The sequence below is a fragment of the Ranitomeya imitator genome, chromosome 10 (assembly GCF_032444005.1).
Source record: "Ranitomeya imitator isolate aRanImi1 chromosome 10, aRanImi1.pri, whole genome shotgun sequence".
In the NCBI taxonomy this organism is placed as follows: domain Eukaryota; kingdom Metazoa; phylum Chordata; class Amphibia; order Anura; family Dendrobatidae; genus Ranitomeya; species Ranitomeya imitator.
Genome location: NC_091291.1, coordinates 35337362 through 35364765, shown reverse-complemented (window position 1 = coordinate 35364765; position 27404 = coordinate 35337362). Strand labels below are relative to the sequence as shown.

The 27404-nt window shown below is 43.2% G+C and overlaps 1 protein-coding gene across 2 annotated transcripts in view; it reads right to left on the bottom strand.

The window, feature by feature from the left end:
- Window positions 1-21276: 21276 nt before the first annotated feature.
- The window catches only part of LOC138650986 (oxysterols receptor LXR-beta-like), a 35334-nt gene continuing 29206 nt past the window's right edge, over window positions 21277-27404 (bottom strand). The window contains exon 10 of one of the 2 annotated variants that reach the window (XM_069740880.1): window positions 21277-23698. In XM_069740880.1, the coding sequence (XP_069596981.1) occupies window positions 23552-23698 (147 nt within the window). In that variant the 3' untranslated portion in view covers window positions 21277-23551. The remainder of the gene's footprint in view (window positions 23699-27404) is intronic. The other variant, XM_069740882.1, reaches the window with a different exon arrangement.

The window sequence follows — 27404 nt, the reverse complement described above, 5'->3', positions numbered from 1 at the left end:
TTGCGATCACCGATGGTGGTTGGAGATGGACTGTGTCTCCTTCCAGAATAGTGTGATGGTTGCGAGCACCGATGGTGGTTGGAGATGGAATATGTCTCCTTCCAGAACAGTGTGATGGTTGCGAGCACCGATGGTGGTTGGAGATGGAATATGTCTCCTTCCAGAACAGTGTGATGGTTGCGAGCACCGATGGTGGTTGGAGATGGAATATGTCTCCTTCCAGAACAGTGTGATGGTTACAAGCACCGATGGTGGTTGGAGATGGAATATGTTTCCTTCCAGAACAGTGTGATGGTTGCGAGCACCGATGGTGGTTGGAAATGGACTGTGTCTCCTTCCAGAACAGTATGATGGTTGCAAGCACTGATGGTGGTTGGAGATGGACTGTGTCTCCTTCCAGAATAGTGTGATGGTTGCGAGCACCGATGGTGGTTGGAGATGGAATATGTCTCCTTCCAGAACAGTGTGATGGTTGCGAGCACCGATGGTGGTTGGAGATGGAATATGTCTCCTTCTAGAACAGTGTGATGGTTGCGAGCACCGATGGTGGTTGGAGATGGAATGTGTCTCCTTCTAGAACAGTGTGATGGTTGCGAGCACCGATGGTGGTTGGAGATGGACTGTGTCTCCTTCCAGAATAGTGTGATGGTTGCGAGCACCGATGGTGGTTGGAGATGGAATATGTCTCCTTCCAGAACAGTGTGATGGTTACGAGCACCGATGGTGGTTGGAGATGTAATGTGTCTCCTCCCAGAACAGTGTGATGGTTGCGAGCACCGATGGTGGTTGGAGATGGAATATGTCTCCTTCCAGAACTGTTGTGAATTCTGTGGCTGAGTTCACTTCTGTGGTCACAAGTGGTATTGCAGTCTCTGGGCTTCCTCCCTCAGGTGTTTTGGTGAGCTCGTTGGCTGCCTTGCTATTTAGCTCCACCTGAGTCTGTCTTCCTTGCTCCTTGTCAATGTTCCAGTGTTGGATCTGAGCTACTGCATCTTTCCTTGGGCCTGCTGCTCTGCTAGATAAGTGCTTCTAGTTTGTTTTCTGTTTTTTCTGTCCAGCTTGCTATTATCTTTTGCTGGAAGCTCTGAGAAGCAAAGGGGTGCACCGCCGTGCTGTTAGTTCGGCACGGTGGGTCTTTTTGCCCCTTTGCGTGGTTTTCGTTTTAGGGTTTTTTGTAGACTGCATAGTTCTCTTTGCTATCCTCGCTCTGTCTAGAATATCGGGCCTCACTTTGCTGAATCTATTTCATTCCTACGTTTGTCTTTTCATCTTGCTAACAGTCATTATATGTGGGGGGCTGCCTATTCCTTTGGGGTATTTCTCTGAGGTAAGTCAGGCTTGTATTTCTATCTGCAGGCTAGTCAGCTCCTCAGGCAGTGTCGAGTTGCATAGGTAGTGATAGGCGCAATCCACTGCTGCTTATAGTTGTGTGAGGATAGATCAGGTACTGCAGTCTACAGAGATTCCACGTCTCAGAGCTCGTCCTATTGTTTTTGGTTATTGCCAGATCTCTGTATGTGCGCTGATTACTGCACGCTGTGTTGCCTGATTGCCAGCCATAACAGTACAAGGAGCCCTCACCAATGATTCCCAATAGAGGGAAAAAAGAAATCCTGACATCATTTTTTTTTCTTAGCTCTGTCTTCAGTCTTTTTTTTCCCCTAGACATTAGAGTGCTTCAGGACACAGCTGTGGACATGGATATTCAGGCTCTGTGCCCCTCAATGGATAATCTCGTTGTAAATATACAAAAGATTCAAGATACTATTGATCAGAAATCGATGCTAGAACCAAGAATTCCGATTCCTGATTTGTTTTTTGGTGACAGAACTAAGTTCCTGAGCTTCAGAAATAATTGTAAGCTATTTTTGGCCTTGAAACCTCATTCTTCTGGTAATCTTATTCAACAGGTTTTGATTATTATTTCTTTTTTGCGCGGCGACCCACAGGACTGGGCGTTTTCTCTTGCACCAGGAGATTCTGCATTGAGTAATGTTGATGCATTTTTCCAGGCGCTGGGATTGCTTTACGATGAGCCTAATTCAGTGGATCAGGCTGAGAAAAATCTGCTGGCTTTATGCCAGGGTCAGGATGATGTAGAAGTATATTGTCAGAAATTTAGGAAATGGTCAGTACTCACTCTGTGGAATGAATCTGCACTAGCGGCTTTGTTCAGAAAGGGTCTCTCTGAAGCTCTTAAGGATGTAATGGTGGGATTTCCTATGCCTGCTGGTTTGAATGAGTCTATGTCCTTGGCCATTCAGATCGGTCGTCGCTTGCGCGAGCGTAAATCTGTGCACCATCTGGCGGTATTGTCTGAGAGTAAGCCTGAGCCTATGCAGTGCGACAGGACTATGACTAAAGTAGAACGGCACGAACACAGACGTCTGAACAGACTGTGTTTCTATTGTGGTGATTCTACTCATGCTATTTCTAATTGTTCTAAACGCACTAGGCGGTTCGATAGCTCTGCCGTTATTGGTACTGTACAGTCCAAATTCCTTTTGTCCATTACCTTAATGTGCTCTTTGTCATCATATTCTGTCATGGCGTTTGTGGATTCAGGCGCTGCCCTGAATCTGATGGATTTGGATTATGCTAAACGTTGTGGATTTTTCTTGGAGCCTTTGCGGTGTCCTATTCCGTTGAGAGGAATTGATGCTACACCTTTGGCCAAGAATAAGCCTCAGTACTGGGCCCAGCTGACCATGTGCATGGCTCCTGCACATCAGGAAGTTATTCGCTTTCTGGTACTGCATAATTTGCATGATGTGGTCGTGTTGGGGTTGCCATGGCTACAAACCCATAATCCAGTATTGGATTGGAACTCTATGTCGGTAACCAGCTGGGGTTGTCAGGGAGTACATGGTGATGTTCCATTTTTGTCTATTTCGTCATCCATTCCTTCTGACATCCCAGAGTTCTTGTCGGACTTTCAGGATGTATTTGAAGAGTCCAGGTCTGATGCCCTACCTCCGCATAGGAATTGTGATTGTGCTATCGATTTGATTCCTGGTAGTAAATTCCCTAAGGGTCGTTTATTTAATTTGTCCGTACCTGAACACACCGCTATGCGCAGTTATGTGAAGGAGTCCCTGGAGAAGGGACATATTCGCCCATTGTCGTCACCATTGGGAGCAGGGTTCTTTTTTGTAGCCAAGAAGGATGGTTCGCTAAGACCGTGTATTGATTACCGCCTTCTTAATAAGATCACTGTTAAGTTTCAGTATCCCTTGCCATTGATTTCTGACTTGTTTGCTCGGATTAAGGGGGCTAGTTGGTTTACTAAGATTGATCTTCGTGGTGCGTATAATCTGGTGAGAATCAGGCAGGGAGATGAATGGAAAACGGCATTTAATACGCCCGAGGGTCATTTTGAGTATCTGGTGATGCCGTTCGGACTTGCCAATGCTCCATCTGTTTTTCAGTCTTTTATGCATGACATTTTCCGTGAGTATCTGGATAAATTCTTGATTGTTTACTTGGATGACATTTTGATCTTCTCAGATGATTGGGAGTCTCATGTGAAGCAAGTCAGAATGGTTTTCCAGGTACTGCGTGCTAATTCCTTGTTCGTGAAGGGATCAAAGTGTCTCTTCGGTGTGCAGAAAGTTTCATTTTTGGGGTTCATCTTTTCCCCTTCTACTATCGAGATGGATCCGGTTAAGGTTCAGGCCATCCAGGATTGGACTCAGCCGACATCTCTAAAAAGTCTGCAGAAATTCCTGGGCTTTGCTAATTTTTATCGTCGCTTCATCTGTAATTTTTCTAGCATTGCCAGACCATTGACCGATTTGACCAAGAAGGGTGCTGATTTGGTTAATTGGTCTTCTGCTGCCGTGGAAGCTTTTCAGGAGTTGAAGCGTCGTTTTTGCTGTGCCCCTGTGTTGTGTCAACCTGATGTTTCTCTTCCGTTCCAGGTCGAGGTTGATGCTTCTGAGATTGGTGCAGGGGCGGTTTTGTCACAGAGAGGTTCTGGTTGCTCAGTGTTCAAACCATGTGCTTTCTTTTCCAGGAAATTTTCTGCTGCTGAGCGTAATTATGATGTGGGCAACCGAGAGTTGCTGGCCATGAAGTGGGCATTCGAGGAGTGGCGTCATTGGCTTGAGGGTGCTAAGCATCGCGTGGTGGTTTTGACTGATCATAAGAACCTTACTTATCTTGAGTCTGCCAAGCGCTTGAATCCTAGACAGGCCCGTTGGTCGTTATTTTTTGCTCGTTTTGATTTTGTGATTTCATACCTTCCGGGCTCTAAAAATGTGAAGGCGGATGCTCTGTCTAGGAGTTTTGTGCCCGACTCTCCGGGGTTATCTGAGCCGGCGAGTATCCTCAAGGAAGGAGTCATTGTGTCTGCCATCTCCCCTGATTTGCGGAGAGTGTTGCAGAAATTTCAGGCTAATAAACCTGATCGTTGTCCGGCCGAGAAACTGTTCGTCCCTGATAGGTGGACTAGTAAAGTTATCTCTGAACTTCATTGTTCGGTGCTGGCCGGTCATCCAGGAATCTTTGGTACCAGGGAGTTGGTTGCTAGATCCTTCTGGTGGCCATCTCTGTCACGGGATGTGCGTGCTTTTGTGCAGTCCTGTGGAATTTGTGCTAGGGCTAAGCCCTGCTGTTCACGTGCCAGTGGGTTGCTTTTGCCCTTGCCGGTCCCGAAGAGGCCTTGGACACATATTTCGATGGATTTCATTTCTGACCTTCCCGTTTCTCAAAAAATGTCGGTCATTTGGGTGGTCTGTGATCGCTTTTCTAAAATGGTCCATCTGGTGCCCTTGGTTAAATTGCCTTCCTCCTCTGATTTGGTGCCTTTGTTCTTCCAGCATGTGGTTCGTTTACATGGCATTCCTGAGAATATTGTTTCTGACAGAGGTTCCCAGTTTGTCTCGAGGTTCTGGCGAGCCTTTTGTGGTAGGATGGGCATTGACCTATCTTTTTCCTCGGCCTTCCATCCTCAGACTAATGGCCAGACCGAACGAACCAATCAGACCTTGGAAACATATCTGAGATGTTTTGTTTCCGCTGACCAGGATGATTGGGTGTCATTTTTGCCGTTGGCTGAGTTCGCCCTTAATAATCGGGCCAGCTCGGCTACCTTGGTCTCTCCATTTTTCTGCAATTCTGGGTTCCATCCTCGTTTCTCTTCAGGACAGGTTGAGTCTTCGGACTGTCCTGGTGTGGATTCTGTGGTGGACAGGTGGCAGCAGATCTGGACTCAGGTAGTGGACAATTTGACCTTGTCCCAGGAGAAGGCTCAGCTTTTCGCTAATCGCAGACGCCGTGTGGGACCCCGACTTCGTGTTGGGGATCTGGTTTGGTTATCTTCTCGTCATATTCCTATGAAGGTTTCCTCTCCTAAATTTAAACCTCGTTTTATTGGTCCGTATAGGATTTCTGAGATTCTCAATCCGGTGTCTTTTCGTCTGACCCTCCCAGACTCCTTTTCCATACATAATGTATTCCATAGGTCGTTGTTGAGGAGATACGTGGCACCTATGGTTCCATCTGTGGAGCCTCCTGCCCCTGTTTTGGTGGAGGGGGAATTGGAGTATATTGTGGAGAAGATTTTGGATTCTCGTGTCTCTAGACGGAAACTCCAGTATCTGGTCAAATGGAAGGGTTATGCTCAGGAAGATAATTCCTGGGTTTTTGCCTCTGATGTCCATGCCCCAGATCTTGTTCGTGCCTTTCATGTGGCTCATCCTGGTCGGCCTGGGGGTTCTGGTGAGGGTTCGGTGACCCCTCCTCAAGGGGGGGGTACTGTTGTGAATTCTGTGGCTGAGTTCACTTCTGTGGTCACAAGTGGTATTGCAGTCTCTGGGCTTCCTCCCTCAGGTGTTTTGGTGAGCTCGTTGGCTGCCTTGCTATTTAGCTCCACCTGAGTCTGTCTTCCTTGCTCCTTGTCAATGTTCCAGTGTTGGATCTGAGCTACTGCATCTTTCCTTGGGCCTGCTGCTCTGCTAGATAAGTGCTTCTAGTTTGTTTTCTGTTTTTTCTGTCCAGCTTGCTATTATCTTTTGCTGGAAGCTCTGAGAAGCAAAGGGGTGCACCGCCGTGCTGTTAGTTCGGCACGGTGGGTCTTTTTGCCCCTTTGCGTGGTTTTCGTTTTAGGGTTTTTTGTAGACTGCATAGTTCTCTTTGCTATCCTCGCTCTGTCTAGAATATCGGGCCTCACTTTGCTGAATCTATTTCATTCCTACGTTTGTCTTTTCATCTTGCTAACAGTCATTATATGTGGGGGGCTGCCTATTCCTTTGGGGTATTTCTCTGAGGTAAGTCAGGCTTGTATTTCTATCTGCAGGCTAGTCAGCTCCTCCGGCAGTGTCGAGTTGCATAGGTAGTGATAGGCGCAATCCACTGCTGCTTATAGTTGTGTGAGGATAGATCAGGTACTGCAGTCTACAGAGATTCCACGTCTCAGAGCTCGTCCTATTGTTTTTGGTTATTGCCAGATCTCTGTATGTGCGCTGATTACTGCACGCTGTGTTGCCTGATTGCCAGCCATAACACAGAACAGTGTGATGGTTACGAGCACCGATGGTGGTTGGAGATGTAATGTGTCTCCTCCCAGAACAGTGTGATGGTTGCGAGCACCGATGGTGGTTGGAGATGTAATTTGTCTCCTTTCAGATCAATGTGATGGTTGCGAGCACCCATGGACTGTGTGTCTCCTTCCTGACCAGCACAATAGTTGCATGATTAGCCTATTAGAAACTTCTACTGCAGTAACTGCGTTTTCTGAAAATTTCCAAGCACCTGGAGTTGAGATATAATGAATTATAAATAAAATGTATGATTTAAACTGTATATGTCTCTGGTGATTGTTCTACCTGTCTATAAAAGCAGTTTTTATGCAAATATCATTAGTACAATGGGAGTTCTTGGTGCAGACGGTCACATATCTGGTAAAGCTAAATCTCCCATACGAGATAACCAAACACCCCAGACAATATAAATTAGTCATATACCCAGACACAAGCCCTGCCTTTATTTAATCTCAATTAGGACTCAAAGAGCATCCAACAGAAAAGGCCAGTGTAGGAAATACCCCATTGTATTTGCCAGTTTCTGAGATCTGTCATTCTTCTCTAATATATGGCGAGACGATAAGTACCAATGTACGTGTGCAAAATGCATCTCCACTGAGGAAGATAACAGGAATCTAGTGCCACCTATTGGAGGTAACAAACCTAAAACTAATATCGACTACTTAACGACCCCTGACAAATGATTTAGGATACAACCTAAGCAGAACATTTATTTGCAGACACATGTTTAGGGGGTTTTGCCCCTCATCAGTGCAAAGCAAGAGAACTGGTTGACTGGGTGAGTGACCTCTGATAGGCTCTGTTGGACCTTGTGGACAGAGATAAGCTACGCTAGACAAGCAATACTACCTTATACCTTAGTATATAAGGAACTTTTACTAATCCTTTCCATATAAAGAGGCTGAAAATGCACAAAATTTATCATAGTGACTCATTCTGGAGGAGAAACGTGGAGCGTCTTTAGATACTTTTCTCTAACACTATACCACCTCTTGTTTGGCTTTTTTTGGAGCACGTTGTTCAATTTTAAGCTATTCGTGTCATGAAATGAACCCTAAAAAGTGTCCACCACGGAAAATAAAAAAAGGTCTAAAACGTCATGTACCAAAATTAGCCAAATTTTGAACTCTCTTTGCCGTTATTGCAGAGTAAAAACGTTTGTAATTCTGCCTCACAAAAGACCAAATGGACACTGGAGTAGCTTTATGTTATGTCTTGGGTTTGAACAGAATCTGAAAAAAATACTCTGCATGAAATCAAGGGTTTTTAAAGGGCTCATATTAGTCTATAGAAGCCTAATTACTTCTCAGTATTAATGATATCCGTAATACTAAGGACCTGTCACACGGTCAATCGTGCCAAACAATTTTGCTTCTTTTATTCCCTTGCTCTCCTGAATTTTTTTTTTTAAATTAGAAATACGGTTCCAGGGATCTGGGCCTTTAAATATTGATAGTCTTCACAATGGGGTGTGGCTTAAAATGTACCATAAAGACACGCCCCCGAGGAGCCTGTGAGCAATGCACCTTTGTAAAGACCATAAAAATTAACATGAGAATGTGGGGTCCTAAAGTCTGTATATGAAACCGAGTGGTTGAACGCTAAGTGATATTTTTATAACCACACGGTCACACCCGGATGCAGTTTTATCACATTTTGTGGACACAATGTTTTCACAGATGAAATTTATATTTGATTTAACTGGAAAAACCATCGGGCTAAGAGTGGCATCACAAAATCGTGGCAATTCGCTGTAATGCAGTGTGTAGTTTTGATTAAACTGTAAAAAAAAAAAAAAGTACACCTGCACTCATGGAGCTGAAGGAGGTTGACCCATTAGTGAAACCGCTAGGTATACATGCATGATTAAATAATTAAGGGGTTGTCCAGTACAAGATTGCCTTGTGCAGTCATGTACTATGGAGGACAGAGAATGAACTTCAATCCAATATTGCAGCCAGTATGCAGCCAGCGGGTAAGGAAAGGGTGAATCAAACACCCGAAAGCCCCGCCTCTATGGCTGAAAATTGTTCCCTCCAAATTCAGGTGACAGAGTCCCTTTAAGTACTACACTGCTCAAAAACTAAAGGGAACACTAAAATCCCACATCCTAGATATCTCTGAATGAAATATTGCAGTTGTAAATCTTTATTCATTACATAGTGGAATGCGTTGAGAACAATAAAACCTAAAAATTATAAACGTAAATCACAACTAATATCCCACGGAGGTCTGGAGTTGCAATGATGCTCAAAATCAAAGTGGAAAATCAAATTACAGGCTGATCCAACTTCAGTGGAAATGCCTCAAGACAAGGAAATGATGCTCAGTTATGTGTGTGGCCTCCACGTGCCTGTATGACCTCCCTACAACGCCTGGGCATGCTACTGATGAGGCGGCGGATGGTCTCCTGAGGGATCTCGTCCCAGACCGTGACTAAAGCATCCACCAACTCCTGGACAGTCTGTGGTGCAACGTGACATTGGTGGATGGTGCGGGACATGATGTCCCAGATGTGTTCAATCGGATTCAGGTCTGGGGAACGGGCGGGCCAGTCCATAGCTTCAATGCCTTCATCTTGCAGGAACTGCTGACACACTCCAGCCACATGAGGTCTGGCATTGTCCTGCATTAGGAGGAACCCACGGCCAACCACACCAGCATATGGTCTCACAAGGGGTCTGAGGATCTCATCTCGCTGCCTAATGGCAGTCAGGCCACCTCTGGGGAGCACATGGAGGGCTGTGCAGCCCTCCAAAAAAATGCCACCCCACACCATTACTGAGCCACTGCCAAACCGGTCATGCTGAAGGATGTTGCAGGCAGCAGATCGCTCTCCACAGCGTCTCCAGACTCTGTCACGTCTGTCACATGTGCTCACTGTGAACCTGCTTTCATCTGTGAAGAGCACAGGGTATCAGTGGCGAATTTGCCAATCCTGGTGTTCTGTGGCAAATGCCAAGCGGTCTGCATGTTGTTGGGCGGTGAGCACAACCCCCATTTGTGGACATCGGGCACTCAGACCAACCTCATGGAGTCGGTTTCTAACCGTTTGTGAAGACACATGCACATTTGTGGCCTGCTGGAGGTCATTTTGCAGGGCTCTGGCAGTGCTCCTCCTGTTCCTCCTTGCTGAGGTAGTGGTCCTGCTGCTGGGTTGTTGCCCTCCTACAGCCCCCTCCACCTCTCCTGGTGTACTGGCCTGGTAGCGCCTCCAGCCTCTGGACACTACGCTGACAGACACAGCAAACCTTCTTGCCACAGCTCGCATTGATGTGCCATCCTGGATGAGCTACACTACCTGAGCAACTTTTGTGGGTTGTAGAGTCCGTCTCATGCTACCACGAGTGTGAAAGCACAACCAACATTCAAAAGTGGCCAAACATCAGCCAGAAAGCATTGGTACTGAGATGTGGTCCGTGGTCCCCACCTGCAGAACCACTCCTTTATTGAGGGTGTCTCGATAATTGCCAATAATTTCCATCTGTTGTCTATTCCATTTGCACAACAGCATGTGAAATTGATTCTCAAACAGCGTTGCTTCCTAAGTGGACAGTTTGATTTCACAGAAGTTTGATTTACTTGGAGTTATATTCTGTTGTTTAAGTGTTCCCTTTATTTTTTTGAGCAGTGTATATTGCCCACTGAAACGAAAAAAATAAATAAAAAACAAACCAGATCCTGCCCTCCTGCACCAGCACCCCTCCAGCATTGTTGGTCCTGGGTCTCCCAAGGCTCCTATGATATTGTTATGATTAGCGGCAGGGGTTCTCACTTATTTCGGACGTCTGCAGTGCATCAGAAAGCAGTGAGCGCATCAGCCTATTAGCAACTCAGGAGTTCCGGCACCAACAATGCTGGAGACGAACACATCTTAAATATCATAATCCGCAATTAAAATTAAGGCGTGGCAGAATGGCAGACAGCCTCTGTACGTAGCCAATGCGATTGAACAGGCACCATATAATACAAAACTTCGATATAGCGAGGGCCACGCCATAATGGCCCTATGAGAACGAAGACGAATATGTCTCCACATCGTTCTCAGAAAACAGAATTAATTGATGGTAAAGTAATAATTATTTTCACTAGTAAAGTAATTAATCCCACGTCGGGGGGAATTCCAGCACCGATCCCAATTGCGGAGAGGTCACCATCTGCTGATCTGGCACATGATTCCTTCATATCATCCAGGAACACTATTTTCTGCCCAGACATTTCGGCTAGCAGCGCCCCTAATTCTACGTTTTATGATCACTCAGCACGGTCACAATTGGGACTTACCCAGATTATCTGTATTCGTACTTCCCCTTTAAGTGTGTGGGAGGTAAACCCCCGCTTAGGGAAAGGTCACATAATATGCTTCGATTGTTCAGCTGTCAGACACGTCAGATTTTCTTTAATTTTCACACAAAGAACAACACAGACAATAAAAACTGAAGGTAATATAGAGGACAAAGTTGGTGTAAGCACTACGCCTACGGAAGACCTTCTCCAGACTGCAATTATGGGGGGGGATCCAACCCAATTTTGCCACCCCCAATTCTTTACCTGCACCACTGATAGACCCCAAGTTAAAAAAAAAACTGTCCCGTACATCTAGTCCGATACGCTGGACCTGAGCAGAAGATTCAGTGCAACATGTCATTTAAATCCCTACTTATACTAGGATGGAGTCCAGTGGGTGGAGTATGCATAATTATAGTTAGTTACTCCTCCCCTTGGACTCTTAACCTGTAGTGAGCAGGGATTTAAAGGGATAAAAGACCATTTACAGTGAATGTTTTCTTCTGCTCTGTACCTAAGCCACTGGAACCACCCATCAGATCAGTTGCTGAACCTCGTTAGGTCTTGTATTGTTCATATACATTAACAGATCTTTTGGACCTGAGGAGGACGGTCTACTTATAAACATGTGGTTCTAGAGATATGGGCCTTTTAATATGCTAATTTTCATAGTCTTAAGGGTGTGTGGCTCAAAATGTAGTGTAGCCTAAAGACACGCCCCTGAGGATCCTGTGAGCACTGCACCACTGCGAAGACCATAAAAATTAACACTAAATATGAGAATGGGGAGTCCCAAACCCCCCTGTATGAATTGAGTGGTTGTAGTCTAAGTGTACATTTACATGGGATTTTTTTTTTTTAACCACAAGGTCACACCCAGATGCAGTGTTGCCACACTTAACTAATTATATATGTATCTATCTATCCACATTTAGCTATAATATATACAGTGCAGACCAAAAGTTTGGACACACCTTCTCATTTAAAGATTTTTCTGTATTTTCATGACTATGAAAATTGTACATTCACACTGAAGGCATCAAAACTATGAATTAACACATGTGGAATTATATACTTAACAAAAAAGTGTGAAACAACTGAAAATATGTCTTATATTCTAGGTTCTTCAAAGTAGACACCTTTTGCTTTGATGACTGCTTTGCACACTCTTGGCATTCTCTTGATGAGCTTCAAGAGGTAGTCACCGGGAATGGTTTTCACTTCACAGGTTTGCCCTGTCGGGTTTAATAAGTGGGATTTCTTGCCTTATGAATGGGGTTGGGACCATCAGTTGTGTTGTGCAGAAGTCTGGTGGATACACAGCTGATAGTCCTACTGAATTGTTAGAATTTGTATTATGGCAAGAAAAAAAAGCAGCTAAGTAAAGAAAAATGAATAGCCATCATTACTTTAAGTAATTAAGTCCGAAAAATTGGGAAAACTTTGAAAGTGTCCTCAAGTGCAGTGGCAAAAAACATCAGGCGCTACAAAGAAACTGGCTCACATGAGGACCGCCCCAGGAAAGGAAGACCAAGAGTCACCTCTGCTTCTGAGGATAAGTTTATCCGAGTCACCAGCCTCAGAAATCGCAGGTTAACAGCAGCTCAGATTAGAGACCAGGTCAATGCCACACAGAGTTCTAGCAGCAGACACATCTCTACAACAACTATTAAGAGGAGACTTTGTGCAGCAGGCCTTCATGGTAAAATAGCTGCTAGGAAACCACTGCTAAGGGCAGGCAACATGCAGACGAGACTTGTTTGGGCTAAAGAACACAAGGAATGGACATTAGACCAGTGGAAATCTGTGCTTTGGTCTGATGAGTCCAAATTTGAGATCTTTGGTTCCAACCACCGTGTCTTTGTGTGACGCAGAAAAGGTGAACGGATGGACTCTACATGCCTGGTTCCCACCGTGAAGCATGGAGGAGGAGGTGTAATGGTGTGGGGGTGCTTTACTGGTGACACTGTTGGGGATTTATTCAAAATTGAAGGCATACTGAACCAGCATGGCTACCACAGCATCTTGCAGCGGCATGCTATTCCATCCGGTTTGCGTTTAGTTGGACCATCATTTATTTTTCAACAGGACAATGACCCCAAGCACACCTCCAGGCTGTGTAAGGGCTATTTGACCAAGAAGGAGAGTGATGGGGTGCTACGCCAGATGACCTGGCCTCCACAGTCACCAGACCTAAACCCAATCGAGATGGTTTGGGGTGAGCTGGACCGCAGAGTGCAGGCAAAAGGGCCAACAAGTGCTAAGCATCTCTGGGAACTCCTTCAAGATGGTTGGAAAACCATTCCCGGTGACTACCTCTTGAAGCTCATCAAGAGAATGCCAAGAGTGTGCAAAGCAGTCTTGAAAGCAAAAGGTGGCTACTTTGAAGAACCTAGAATATAAGACATATTTTCAGTTGTTTCACACTTTTTTGTTAAGTATATAATTCCACATGTGTTAATTCATAGTTTTGATGCCTTCAGTGTGAATGTACAATTTTTAGTCCTGAAAATACAGAAAATTCTTTAAATGAGAAGGTGTGTCCAAACTTTTGGTCTGTACTGTATAATAAGTCCAATCTATAGTGTTTTTGTGAAGGTATGCAGTGAAGACCATGTTGCAGCTCTGCAGATCTTCTCGGTGGAAACGCCTGCCCTTTCTGCCCAGGAGACCGATGTGGATCTTGTAGAGTGGGCCCTGATCCCGGTCAGGGGTGTCACGTCCTGGGCCAGGTACGTTTCTGGTATGGCTTTCTTGATCCAACTCGAGATGGTGCTTTTTGACACCTCCTTCCCTTTTTTCCGACCTGATGGATGTACAAACAGGTTCTGGTCAATTCTCCCCTGAAGGTTTCTTTACTAAGATAAGACGGGAATAGTGGCCTGTTCCCCACTGTTCCTGAGGTACTGATTGATTCCATAGGTGCATCAGCCAGAAAGCCTGAAGCTCTTTGGAGAATAGGAAGAGAATCTAGTAGATCACCTCTTGAGGTACCCTGGGATACTAATAATAAAGGTGTAATGCTTTATTTCCCCTGCGGGAGTGCTGCAGGGCAATGGAACACTTACTGTCAGTTCCATCTGATCACTGACATTCCTAGGTGTAGGACAGCTCCATATCCTGTTTAGTGGCCGCTCCCGATACTGCAGCTCAAGTACTATTCCAATGAATTACTGTGACTGTTCCATACATCAAAGTGGACATTTCTAAAATGGATTTCCTTGCTGCCGAAAACAACACAATTTAGAAGAATACTCTCTAACAAAAATGGATTGTTCAGAGCAGACAACTCCTTTAAGAAGCAGAAAAACCTTTCTGGTTGGTATCAAGGCAAGGAAACGTAATATATTTCAACATGATTTATTTTGAACAGTCCATTTAAGAGGGGAAACCACCAATGTCTCATATTCTCCAATGTAAAGCAAAAACATTGTTAAAAAGCCGTTAAAAAGAGTCGAACTGGTATTCTGAGCTTTGAGGAACCTGTATCCAATTCTTACATTTCGGAGGTAAGCATTAATTATTGAATTCTTTCTGTATGGATAGATCAGACAGATGCTGTCACAATGGTATAGCGCCACCCTTCAGAAAACAAATAAGAAAAAAAAAGATCAAATGAAAATTAGAATTATTAAAGTGACATGTAGTAAGTCATCAGTAACGATGCTTCTTTCTAATGTTAGTTTGGATGTCAGCATCGTGTATTTTTACAACAAAAAACTGAATATATCCGGCTTCCCACAGGGGTCGGTCGTAGAGGGTCAAAATATAAAAGCATTTTAGCATAGGCATTATAACAATAACCTGACCTCCCCCCAATTGAGACAAACTTGCTCGTCTAAAAAAAGGATATTGCAGGCGTAATATAGACACTAAAATGCATTTCTGCAGTTTTAAAGGGGTTCTTCCCATCTTCATAGATGGATATTTTCGGATAGTGTGTAAAAAAACGAGAAAGTTTGCAATTTACTGCTTCTTAAAATTTGCAGCCGTTCTTGAGATATTAACACTTTTATATTGGTAACAGCACGTTGCCTAGGAGACAGACTTGGTCGGTCTCCTAGGCAACGTCTTGCAAACAGAAGAAAAGTGTGAATATCTCAAGAACGAATGAGAATTTTAAGAAGCAATAAATTGCGAACTTGCTTGTATTTACAAGCTCTATCCGAAAATACTTATTTATGAAGATGAGAAAAATCTCTTTAACCCCTTTCTGCCATTAGACGTACTATTGCGTCCATGTGGGGTGGGCTTTACTTCCCAAGGACGCAATAGTACGTCATATGCGATCGGCAGCGCTCACGGGGGGAGCGCCGCCGATCGCGGCCGGGTGTCAGCTGTTTATCGCAGCTGACATCCGGCACTATGTGCCAGGAGCGGTCACGGACCGCCCCCGGCACATTAACCCCCGGCACACCGCGATCAAAGATGATCGCGATGTGCCGGCGGTACAGGGAAGCACCGCGCAGGGAGGGGGCTCCCTGCGGGCTTCCCTGAGCCCCCCGCAGCAACGCGATGTGATCGCGTTGCTGCGAGGGTCTCACCTCCCTCCCTGCTCCCTCCAGCCCCGGATCCAAGATGGCCGCGGATCCGGGTCCTGCAGGGAGGGAGGTGGCTTCACAGAGCCTGCTCAGAGCAGGCACTGTGAAGCAGCCTGCACTCCTATCAGATCAGTGATCTGACAGAGTGCTGTGCAAACTGTCAGATCACTGATCTGTGATGTCCCCCCCTGGGACAAAGTAAAAAAGTAAAAAAAAAAATTTCAAATGTGTAAAAAAAAAATAAAAAAAAATATTCCAAAATAATGAAAAAAAAAATAAAAATATTATTCCCATAAATACATTTCTTTATCTAAATAAAAAAAACAAAACAATAAAAGTACACATATTTAGTATCGCCGCGTCCGTAACGGCCCGACCTATAAAACTGGCCCACTAGTTAACCCCTTCAGTAAACACCGTAAGAAAAAAAAAAAAAAAACGAGGCAAAAAACAACGCTTGATAATCATACCGCCGAACAAAAAGTGGAATAACACGCGATCAAAAAGACAGATATAACTAACCATGGTACCGCTGAAAACGTCATCTTGTCCCGCAAAAAACGAGCCGCCATACAGCATCATCAGCAAAAAAATAAAAAAGTTATAGTCCTGAGAATAAAGCGATGCAAAAATAATTATTTTTTCTATAAAATAGTTTTTATCGTATAAAAGCGCCAAAACATAAAAAAATGATATAAATGAGGTGTCGCTGTAATCGTACTGACCCGAAGAATAAAACTGCTTCATCAATTTTACCAAACGCGGAACGGTATAAACGCCTCCCCCAAAAGAAATTCATGAATAGCTGGTTTTTGGTCATTCTTCCTCACAAAAATCGGAATAAAAAGCGATCAAAAAATGTCACGTGCCCGAAAATGTTACCAATAAAAACATCAACTCGTCCCGCAAAAACCAAGACCTCACATGACTCTGTGGACCAGAATATAGAAAAATTATAGCTCTCAAAATGTGGTAACGCAAAAAATATTTTTTGCAATAAAAAGCGTCTTTCAGTGTGTGACGGCTGCCAATCATAAAAATCCGCTAAAAAACCCGCTATAAAAGTAAATCAAACCCCCCTTCATCACCCCCTTAGTTAGGGAAAAATTAAAAAAATGTATTTATTTCCATTTTCCCATTAGGGCTAGGGCTAGGGTTAGGGCTAGGGTTAGGGCTAGGGTTAGGGCTAGGGCTAGGGTTAGGGCTAGGGTTAGGGCTAGGGTTAGGGCTAGGGTTAGGGCTAAGGTTAGGGCTAGGGTTAGGGCTAGGGTTAGGGTTAGGGCTAGGGTTAGGGCTAGGGTTAGGGCTAGGGTTAGGGCTAGGGTTAGGGCTAGGGTTAGGGCTAGGGCTACAGTTTGGGTTGGGGCTAAAGTTACAGTTAGGGTTTAGATTACATTTACGGTTGGGAATAGGGTTGGGATTAGGGTTAGGGGTGTGTCAGGGTTAGAGGTGTGGTTAGGGTTACCATTGGGATTAGGGTTAGGGATGTGTTTGGATTAGGGTTTCAGTTATAATTGGGGGGTTTCCACTGTTTAGGCACATCAGGGGCTCTCCAAACGCGACATGGCGTCCGATCTCAATTCCAGCCAATTCTGCGTTGAAAAAGTAAAACAGTGCTTCTTCCCTTCCGAGCTCTCCCGTGTGCCCAAGCAGGGGTTTACCCCAACATATGGGGTATCAGCGTACTCAGGACAAATAGGACAACAACTTTTGGGGTCCAATTTCTCCTGCTACCCTTGGGAAAATACAAAACTCGGGGCTAAAACATATTTTTTGTGGGAAAAAAAAAGATTTTTTATTTTCACGGCTCTGCGTTATAAACTGTAGTGAAACACTTGGGGGTTCAAAGTTCTCACAACACATCTAGATTAGTTCCCTGGGGGGTCTAGTTTCCAATATGGGGTCACTTGTGGGGGGTTTCTACTGTTTAGGTACATTAGGGGTTCTGCAAACGCAATGTGACGTCTGCAGACCATTCCATCTAAGTCTGCATTCCAAATGGCGCTCCTTCCCTTCCGAGCTCTGCCATGCGCTCAAACGTTGGTTTCCCCCAACATACGGGGTATCAGCGTACTCAGGACAAATTGGACAACAACTTTTGGGGTCGAATTTCTCCTCTTACCCTCGGGAAAATACAAAACTGGGGGCTAAAAAATAATTTTGGGGGGAAAGATTTTTTTTTTTAATTTTCACGGCTCTGCGTTACAAACTGTAGTGAAACACTTGGGGGTTCAAAGCTATCACAACACATCTAGATGAGTTCCTTAGGGGGTCTAGTTTCCAAAATGGTGTCACTTGTGGGAGGTTTCTACTGTTTAGGTACATTAGGGGCTCTGCAAATGCAATGTGACACCTGCAGACCATTCCATCTAAGTCCTCATTCCAAATGGAGCTCCTTCCCTTCCGAGCCCTCCCATGCGCCCAAACAGTGGTTCCCCCCCACATATGGGGTATCAGCGCACTCAGGACAAATTGGACAACAAATTGTGGGGTCGAATTTCTCCTTTTACCCTCGGAAAAATACAAAACTGGGGGCTAAAAAATAATTTTTGTGGGAAAAAATTTTTGTTTTATTTTTACGGCTCTCCATTATAAACTTCTGTGAAGCCCTTGGTGGGTCAAAGCGCTCAGCACACATCTAGATAAGTTCCTAAGGGGGTCTACTTTCCAAAATGGTGTCACTTGTGGGGGGTTTCTACTGTTTAGGTACATTAGGGGCTCTGCAAACGCAATGTGACACCTGCAGACCATTCCATCTAAGTCTGCATTCAAATGGCACTCCTTCCCTTCTGAGCCCTCCCATGTGCCCAAACAGTGGTTCCCCCCACATATGGTGTATCATCGCACTCAGGACAAATTGGGCAACAAATTTTGGGGTCCAATTTCTCCTGTTACCCTCAGGAAAATACAAAACTGGGGGCTAAAAAAATAATTTTTGTGGGAAAAAAATTTTGTTTTATTTTTACGGCTCTGCATTATAAACTTCTGTGAAGCACTTGGTGGGTCAAAGTGCTCACCACACCTCTAGATAAGTTCCTTAGGGGGTCTACTTTCCAAAATGGTGTCATTTGTGGGGGGTTTCAATGTTTAGGCACATCAGTGGCTCTTCAAACGCAACATGGCGTCCCATCTCAATTCCTGTCAATTTTGCTTTGAACAGTCAAACGGCGCTCCTTCCCTTCCGAGCTCTCCCATCCACCCAAACAGTGGTTTACCCCCACATATGGGGTATCCGCGTACTCAGGACAAATTGTACAACAACTTTTGGGGTCCAATTTCTTCTCTTACCCTTGGGAAAATAAAAAATTGGGGGCGAAAAGATAATTTTTGTGAAAAAATATGATTTTTTATTTTTACGGTTCTACATTATAAACTTCTGTGAAGCACTTGGTGGGTCAAAGTGCTCACCACACCTCTAGATAAATTCCTTAGGGGGTCTACTTTCCAAAATGGTGTCACTTGTGGGGGGTTTCAATGTTTAGGCACATCAGTGGCTCTTCAAACGCAACATGATGTCCCATCTCAATTCCTGTCAATTTTGCATTGAAAAGTCAAACGGCGCTCCTTCCCTTCCGAGCTCTCCCATCCGCCCAAACAGTGGTTTACCCCCACATATGGGCTATCAGCGTACTCAGGACAAATTGTACAACAACTTTTGGGGTCCAATTTCTTCTCTTACCCTTGGGAAAATAAAAAATTGGGGGCGAAAAGATAATTTTTGTGAAAAAATATGATTTTTTATTTTTACGGTTCTACATTATAAACTTCTGTGAAGCACTTGTTGGGTCAAAGTGCTCACCACACCTCTAGATAAGTTCCTTAGGGGGTCTACTTTCCAAAATGGTGTCACTTGTGGGGGGTTTCAATGTTTAGCCACATCAGGGGCTCTCCAAACGAAACATGGCGTCCCATCTCAATTCCAGTCAATTTTGCATTGAAAAGTCAAATGGCACTCCTTCGCTTCCGAGCTCTGCCATGCGCCCAAACAGTGGTTTACCCCCACATGTGGGGTATTGGCATACTCAGGACAAATTGTACAACAATGTTTGGGGTCCATTTTCTCCTGTTACCCTTGGTAAAATAAAACAAATTGGAGCTGAATTACATTTTTTGTGAAAAAAAGTTAAATGTTCATTTTTATTTAAACATTCAAAAAATTCCTGTGAAGCACCAGAAGGGTTAATAAACTTCTTGAATATGGTTTTGAGCACCTTGAGGGGTGTAGTTTTTAGAATGGTGTCACACTTGGGTATTTTCTATCATATAGACCCCTCAAAATGACTTCAAATGAGATGTGGTCCCTAAAATAAAATGGTGTTGTAGAAATGAGAAATTGCTGGTCAACTTTTAACCCTTATAACTCCCTAACAAAAAAAAATTTTGGTTCCAAAATTGTGCTGATGTAAAGTAGACATGTGGGAAATGTTACTTATTAAGTATTTTGTGTGACATATCTCTGTGATTTAATTGCATAAAAATTCAAAGTTGGAAAATTGCGAAATTTTCATAATTTTCGCCAAATTTCCGTTTTTTTCACAAATAAACGCAGGTACTATCAAATAATTTTTACCATTGTCATGAAGAACAATATGTCACGAGAAAACAATGTCAGAATCACCAGGATCCATTGAAGCGTTCCAGAGTTATAACCTCATAAAGGGACAGTGGTCAGAATTGTAAAAATTGGCCCGGTCATTAACGTGCAAACCACCCTTGGGGGTAAAGGGGTTAAACTCGGAAAGAACCTTGATTTTCCTTATTAATAAATAAAGTATGATGCAGGTGGTCCTGGGAAGCACAGTGGGATTTGGGGACAGTTTATACATAAGTAACCAGATACTGTACGTGAGCAGGCATGTGTTAACACCGAATCACACATTGCAGTTTTCAAGGCTTTTCTCCTTTAAATATTGCAGCATCCGTATCCCTGGAGGTTTTTGCATATTTTGCTTCAGTGGGGAAACATTAATAAATGAAGCCACAAAGCTGGTTTGTGGGCCTGGAAACCTCAAAGCAAAAAGGAGATGTGGACATCCACCTGGGATGGGACTGAAGATCATATTATACATACAAATATATACTGTATATCTCTGTAAAGTCAGCGTAGACATTTTAGAAAGTCCATAAGGGTTTTTTGTCTTTAAACAAATAAAAATCCTTTTTTAGTTTACAACAGGTATTCCCATGTCCAAGATCCTATCCCAATATGTAAGAAGGGCAATAATAATACTATTAGTAAATATCTCCAATTAGAAATGTAGCATAGTTCTTCTGATAAGCCATGTCACTTACCCCATGTGCACGGCATTGCAGTAGATTAGGTATCCATGGTTACGACCAGTAACAACTAGCTGTCACTATTCGTGTGGTCATAACCATGGATACCTAAGCTACTGCAATGCCCTGCACATGGGGCAAGGGACATAGCTAACCAGAAGAACTATACATTTCTAATTTTAGTTATTTGCTCATACTACGGTATTATTATTACACCTACTACATATTAGATAGCGAATACCCCTATAAGTACAAACATTTATTTCTCATAAAATATAAATTTAGGTCCATTCTTTTCTTAAAAGGTTGCATTCTATCATTCCTCTGTTATTCCTCCTGGAAACGCATATAATAAAAACTGGGTGTCCATACACAGTCCAGTAAGGTCCAGTCACAGACTGTCGGGACGCCCCTACTAACCAAGTAATTTTTTTCCATTCATTTCCAGGAGGAATAACAGAGTAATGTCAATAAAAAGTGAAAAAAATAACGAGCTCCGGCCTTGTAATTTAATGTGGGAACGAGAGTATGCACTAAATCTGACTTGTCAGTAGTAATGACAGGTGCTATGCCCTTGTGCTATTACTTAAAGGGACGGCATCTGATGAAGTGAGGAACAGGAAACCTTTTTTGCGTTACAGTAGTGCTTTAATAAAAAACATTTTTAAAATCAAGTGGCAGATGGGATGATGTTCTGTAGAAGACGGGGCGAGCATTACTTGCAGGGACAATTCATCTTCCAGGAATACGATGCCCATCATACTCTGTGGCCGTCTATTGGTTATGTGACCCAACACAGTAATTAATAAGACATAATTAAGCCTATTTATGGGGAAGGCTCAGTCCCAAGCTGTATCAGCCAGGAAAATTAATATTCATTTTAAGGGCGCTGGTTTCTAATATAAATCAGCAGAATATATACAGGAGACAATATCAGTACTTCAATGTCTGTGGGTAAAGGACGAGCTATTGTATTGCATCTGGTTACATCAAGCCAAATCCCAAGACTGATTGTCGAAATGTAGTAGAAAAAAAATCTGCTACTTTAAATGGGTGTGATCCTCTTCACAAGCATGCCGCTCCCTTGCCTCCGGCTTGCAGAGGAGCGATGTGCTACTGAACATTCACAAGTCTCTCTTCCTTGTTGCAAGCAGAGGCAGAGCAGCACTTGCAAGTTCTATAGCAAAGAGCTTGTAAGCGCTGCACTTCTTGCCTTGGAAACCAGCCACACAGAAGGCCAGTAACGTAGGCCAGAAAGTACTCCTGAAAGTTGATCATTCAAACCAGTAGTATGGTCTGAACTGTGCATTCTAATCTTTGTTGCAAGCAGCGGCAGAGCAGCACTTGCAAGTTCTATAGCAAAAAGCTTGCAAGCGCTGCACTTAAAGCCTTGAAAACTAGCCACACAGAAGGCCAGTAACGTAGGCCAGAATGTACTCCTGAAAGTTGAAAAATATTTAGAATTGAGAGTCCTCAGTAGTAACACGGTACCACTACTGAGGACTCTCAATTCTAAATATTTTTCTAGCCACTGGCTAACACGGTACCAAGATATATATCTTTCCTCCTGAAAGTTGATAATTCAAACCAGTAGTATGGTCTGAACTGTGCACTCTCTTCTTTGTTGCAAGCAGAGGCAGAGCAGCACATGCAAGTTCTATAGCAAAGAGCTTGTAAGCGCTGCACTTCTTGCCTTGAAAACCAGCTACACAGGAGGCCAGTAACAGGCCAGGATGTGCTCCTGAAAGTTGATAATTCAGACCAGTGGTATGGTCTGAACTGTGCTCTCTCTTCCTTGCTGCAAGCAGAGGCAGAGCAGCACATGCAAGCTCTATAGCAAAGTGCTTGCACTTCTTGCCTTGGAAACCAGCTCCCGAGGTGGCCCGTAACTTAGGCCAGGACCTATAAAAATACTTATTTTTAATAAAAGGAAATTACAAAGTTGCTCGTTTTTAACAACCCTTTTAAGGGCAGAGAGGAACATGCCAGTACATGTTCTTTGTTGTCTGTGCTATAGCAGTGGCCAAATTTTTTTTTTTTCCATTGCATCAAAGTAATAGTCCAAACTATAATAAACTCAGACTAATATAGGCCTGACTCTGATCCAGCTTAAGTGCCCAAAAAAAGAAAGATATACTGTATATATTAAAAAAAAATTTTAGAAGTGCAAACTAAGATGGCGAAAAAGTCCATGTAAGTGCAAGATCTGATGAAGGGAAGACTTAAGTAGTTTCTAGCTGGTGGACGATAATTATGCATGGGAGGGTAGGAGGGATATCCCGATCCATGAAGCTTTGCAAAACCGAACATAGGGATACCTGATTCACTACCATGATAGCACTAAGGAGGCTGCGGACCTCATAGCACAACGTTTCGCCGCCTCTGGTATTAGAAAATACTACGTTCCACAACAGCAGGATTAGTGCGAAGTCCAGTGGCTCAGTCACTGCTTCACAAAACTAAAACTATCTCTGTACATTTACACCTAAGCACAAGACTGGCTTGGAAGAGTCTGAGAGTCTTGCAGGGGAGTTACTTTATAAAAGTTATCATCCCAGGGGGGAGAAAGGGGGTTAAAAATCCCCCCGTTTCTAACATTGTCACCAATCTGAGGTTCACCTAAACCAAACCAGCCCCAGGTAAGACAAGAATGGTAGAAGCCCCAAGAAATGGAGACGCATCCATTCCTACCGATACGGCCAGCTATAAATAAAGCTGTTTATAGTCCAAACCGACCCAAGACATTCAGGTCAAGAAGACCTCCTTAAGGTTAGTTGTAAAGTTTCTGTCGGGCCATCAGAAAGGTCTCTGATTCGGGTCCATATGCGGTGCCTGTATCATCCATTGCTCAGCGCAATGAGGAGGTTCTCCGACCTCAGCCACGCACTTGTCCTTTGACCCCTACTCATGAACGTCCCAGATCTCAGACAGTAGAGGCGGCAGTTTCTTGTCCTGAAGTCGCAGGGCAAACACCTGCTCCGAGTGCACGCTGCTGAGGGTGCGGAGGCTGACCAGCTTCATCAACATGCGGGGAAACATCAGGTGATCCTGGGGAAGTAGAGCAAAAGATCAAGATTAGATTAAAAAATATTATAGGTCACTATGTAAGAAAAACCCCTGATGAAGCTTGAGGCGAAACGTCAGGTGCATTTTTCTTTTGATAGCAACCTGTACTCCATGCCACTTTGCGAGGTGAACCTCCATGTGATGTCTATAACTTTTGTATGTCTATATTTATGTTTTTAATTATGTTATCCAATAAAGAATATATTTTTTATTGATTTGGAGCCTTGCATATTTCTACACACCCTTACTGAACGGTCAGAGAAAAGTATACACACCGTCTGCCTAAAGAAGCACTCACAACATCTCTTACCTTTTCCTCTAAATTCGTCCACTCCTAAAAGGAGAGAAAAGGCTTATTAGGCCTTTAACTCCCGTGCAATTTTTCATTTTTGTGCATCCATTTTTTTTCTTTCTCCTTTTTCGCCGGAGAGTCATAACTTTCACATATTATCCAGACAACATAGCTGTATAGAGGCCTGCTTTTTTGCAGGACGAATTGTAGTTTTAAATTAAAAAGTTTTTTTTAAATTTTTTTTACCAGACTTGTAACGAAGACTATGAGAAAAAGATTTGACAAGGTAGGCACCAAAAAGCCTTTTTGTTTTTAGGTCGAACAGATGATGTGCGGGTTATTTTTGTGTGCAGTGTGGTAACAGTTTTATTGATAGCATTTTGGGGTAGGTTTAATTATGGAAATCCCGCGTCGCTGAATGGTCGCGGCCCACATAGCGTTTCAGAAGTCCGTTAAATGGACAGCGTTTACATCACGGCATAACGCGATGTAACGCAGTCCATTAACGCTGCCATTAACCCTGCAAGTGTGACCAACGTTTTACTATTGATGCTGCCTATGCAGCATCAATAGTAAAAACATATAATGTTAAAAATAATAATAAAAAAAAAAATCATTATATTCTCACCTTCCGGCGTCTTTCCCGATCCTTGCGACGCTCCCATCCCAAGAATGCATTGCGGCAACGAGCCGTGATGACGTAGAGGTCTCGTGAGACCGCTACATGATCAAGGGTTATTGCCGCACTGGGAACGGATGGATCAGGGGGCCGCCGGAGGGTGAGTATATAACTATTTTTTTTATTTTAATTCTTTTTTTTTTTTTAACAGGGATATGGTGCTCACACTGCTATATACTGCGTGGGCTGTGCTATATACTGCGTGGGCTGTGCTATATACTGCGTGGGCTGTGCTATATACTGCGTGGGCTGTGCTATATACTGCGTGGGCCGTGCTATATACTGCGTGGGCCGTGCTATATACTGCGTGGGCCGTGCTATATACTGCGTGGGCCGTGCTATATACTGCGTGGGCCGTGCTATATACTGCGTGGGCCGTGCTATATACTGCGTGGGCCGTGCTATATACTGCGTGGGCCGTGCTATATACTGCGTGGGCTGTGCTATATACTGCGTGGGCTGTGCTATATACTGCGTGGGCTGTGCTATATACTGCGTGGGCTGTGCTATATACTGCGTGGGCTGTGCTATATACTGCGTGGGCTGTGCTATATACTGCGTGGGCTGTGCTATATACTGCGTGGGCTGTGCTATATGCTATGTGGGCTGTGCTATATACTGCGTGGGCTGTGCTATATGCTATGTGGCTGTGATATATACTACGTGGGCTGTGCTATACGCTACTTGGCTGTGCTATATTTCTCTGCTGTATCTGTGCATCATGAATCGTGGTATGTGTTAAAGGGGGGGGGGCCCACTGAGACTCTTTCGCCCGGGGCCCTCAAAAACCTGGAGCAGGCCCTGGCTTCACTGATTGGTGACCAATCAGTGACAGGCGTAGTCCGGCTACGAATTGGCGTGGGATTTGAACCACGCATCGCTGATTGGTCGTGCCCGCCCATAACACAAGAAAATGGACTAGGGAGGATAAAGATACCTTGTTAGGGTCTCTAAAGGTCACCCTACGTTGAGCGGGGGCGCCATGTATTATCCCAGAGTGCCAACCTCGGCTGCAAGGAAGGGACTCTATTAGGGAAAGGCACCTCTATCCTCCCTAGTCCATTTTCTTGTATTATTCAATTATAAATTATACATCTTTTTACTTATATATTGTATAGGGAGTTAGGCTGCATTAACAAGTGCTTGACCGCACTATAAGGTAACCTGCCATTTTTGTGTGTGTGGTTTTTCCTATGAGATTTTAATCATCATTATAAAAAGTTATTGTTTTACGTCTTTTTGTAATTTGTTGGTTCTCATACTTTACATAAGACCTTATGTCATTTTTTATGGTTTCTTAGTTTGACTACCTCTTCAAGCTCATCAAGAGAATGCCAAGAGTGTGCAAAGCAGTCATCAAAGCAAAAGGTAGCTACTTTGAAGAACCTAGAATATAAGACATAATTTCAGTTGTTTCACACTTTTTTGTTAAGTATATAATTCCACATGTGTAAGGGTGGTTTCACACTTGCGTTTTTGTCTGCAGCGTTTTTTTTCAAAAAAACGCATGCGTTTTTTTTCCCTATATTTAACATTGAAAACGCATGCATTTTTGTTTGTACGCATTTGGTCGCGTTTTGAAACGCATGCGTTTTTTTTCTGCATGCATTCATTTTCAGAAATGCAACTTGTAGTATTTTTGAGAGGCGTTTTTTGGACCAAAAAAAACGCATGCGTTTTTTTTTGGGTCAAAAACACATTGGAGTCAATGGGGACGCATGCGTTTTTTTGCGTTTTATACCGCAAAAACGCACCAAAAAAAACGCAAATGTGAAACCAGCCTTAGTTCATAGTTTTGATGCCTTCAGTGTGAATATACAATTTTCATAGTCATGAAAATACAGAAAAATCTTTAAATGAGGTGTGTCCAAACTTTTGGTCTGTACTGTACATATATACATACATATACATTATATATATATATATATATATATATATATATATATATATTTATTCCCTCTTTTTGGAATGTATTGTGCAGGTTGATATTTATATTTTACAAGATTAGACTTTATAAAAAAAAGGGGGGGATAAGTTGATTATTAGAATTTTTATATTTTAAAAAATTGTATTTTATAAAAAAAATGTTTTAACTATTTTTTACTTTTATAGTTCCTTTTCTATTTTTACTGTTATAGTTCTTGGGCAGTTCCTTTATTTTTTTACTTTTATAGTTCCCTTATTTTATTATTTATTTATTTTTACATATTTTTTACTTTTACAGTTCACTTAGGATTTACCCGATTGTTCCCTCAGTGGACTGCGCTCATCCGATCACTTATACCATATGCTGTTATACCATAGTATTGCAGTATATATAGTGTAAATTTCGGTCTATGAAGCTCGGCCTTTTTTTTAATGCGTTATGCTATTACTGCTACTTTTGGTTCTCTTTTCTGAAACCTTGAAATAATCCATTATTGCCATACATTGATGGAACTTCGGGACTTATACATGCAAAAATAGAAAAGCCAAGATGCCGCACGTATTTATAGACATGCTGCTTAGAATTCGAATTATACAAGTCTAAAAACTAAAAAAAAATAATTCAGAACAAAAAAAAGTTTGTCGCTTTTGGAAAATAATCGCACTGTACTGTATTGCCTGCACTACGTGGCCCACTGTTCATGCATGCAAATTATTTCTAGGTGCAGTAATACTTGCCGGATATAGGCAAGAATCCACATATAATATGTGTCTGCGCCCTACCCCTCAAT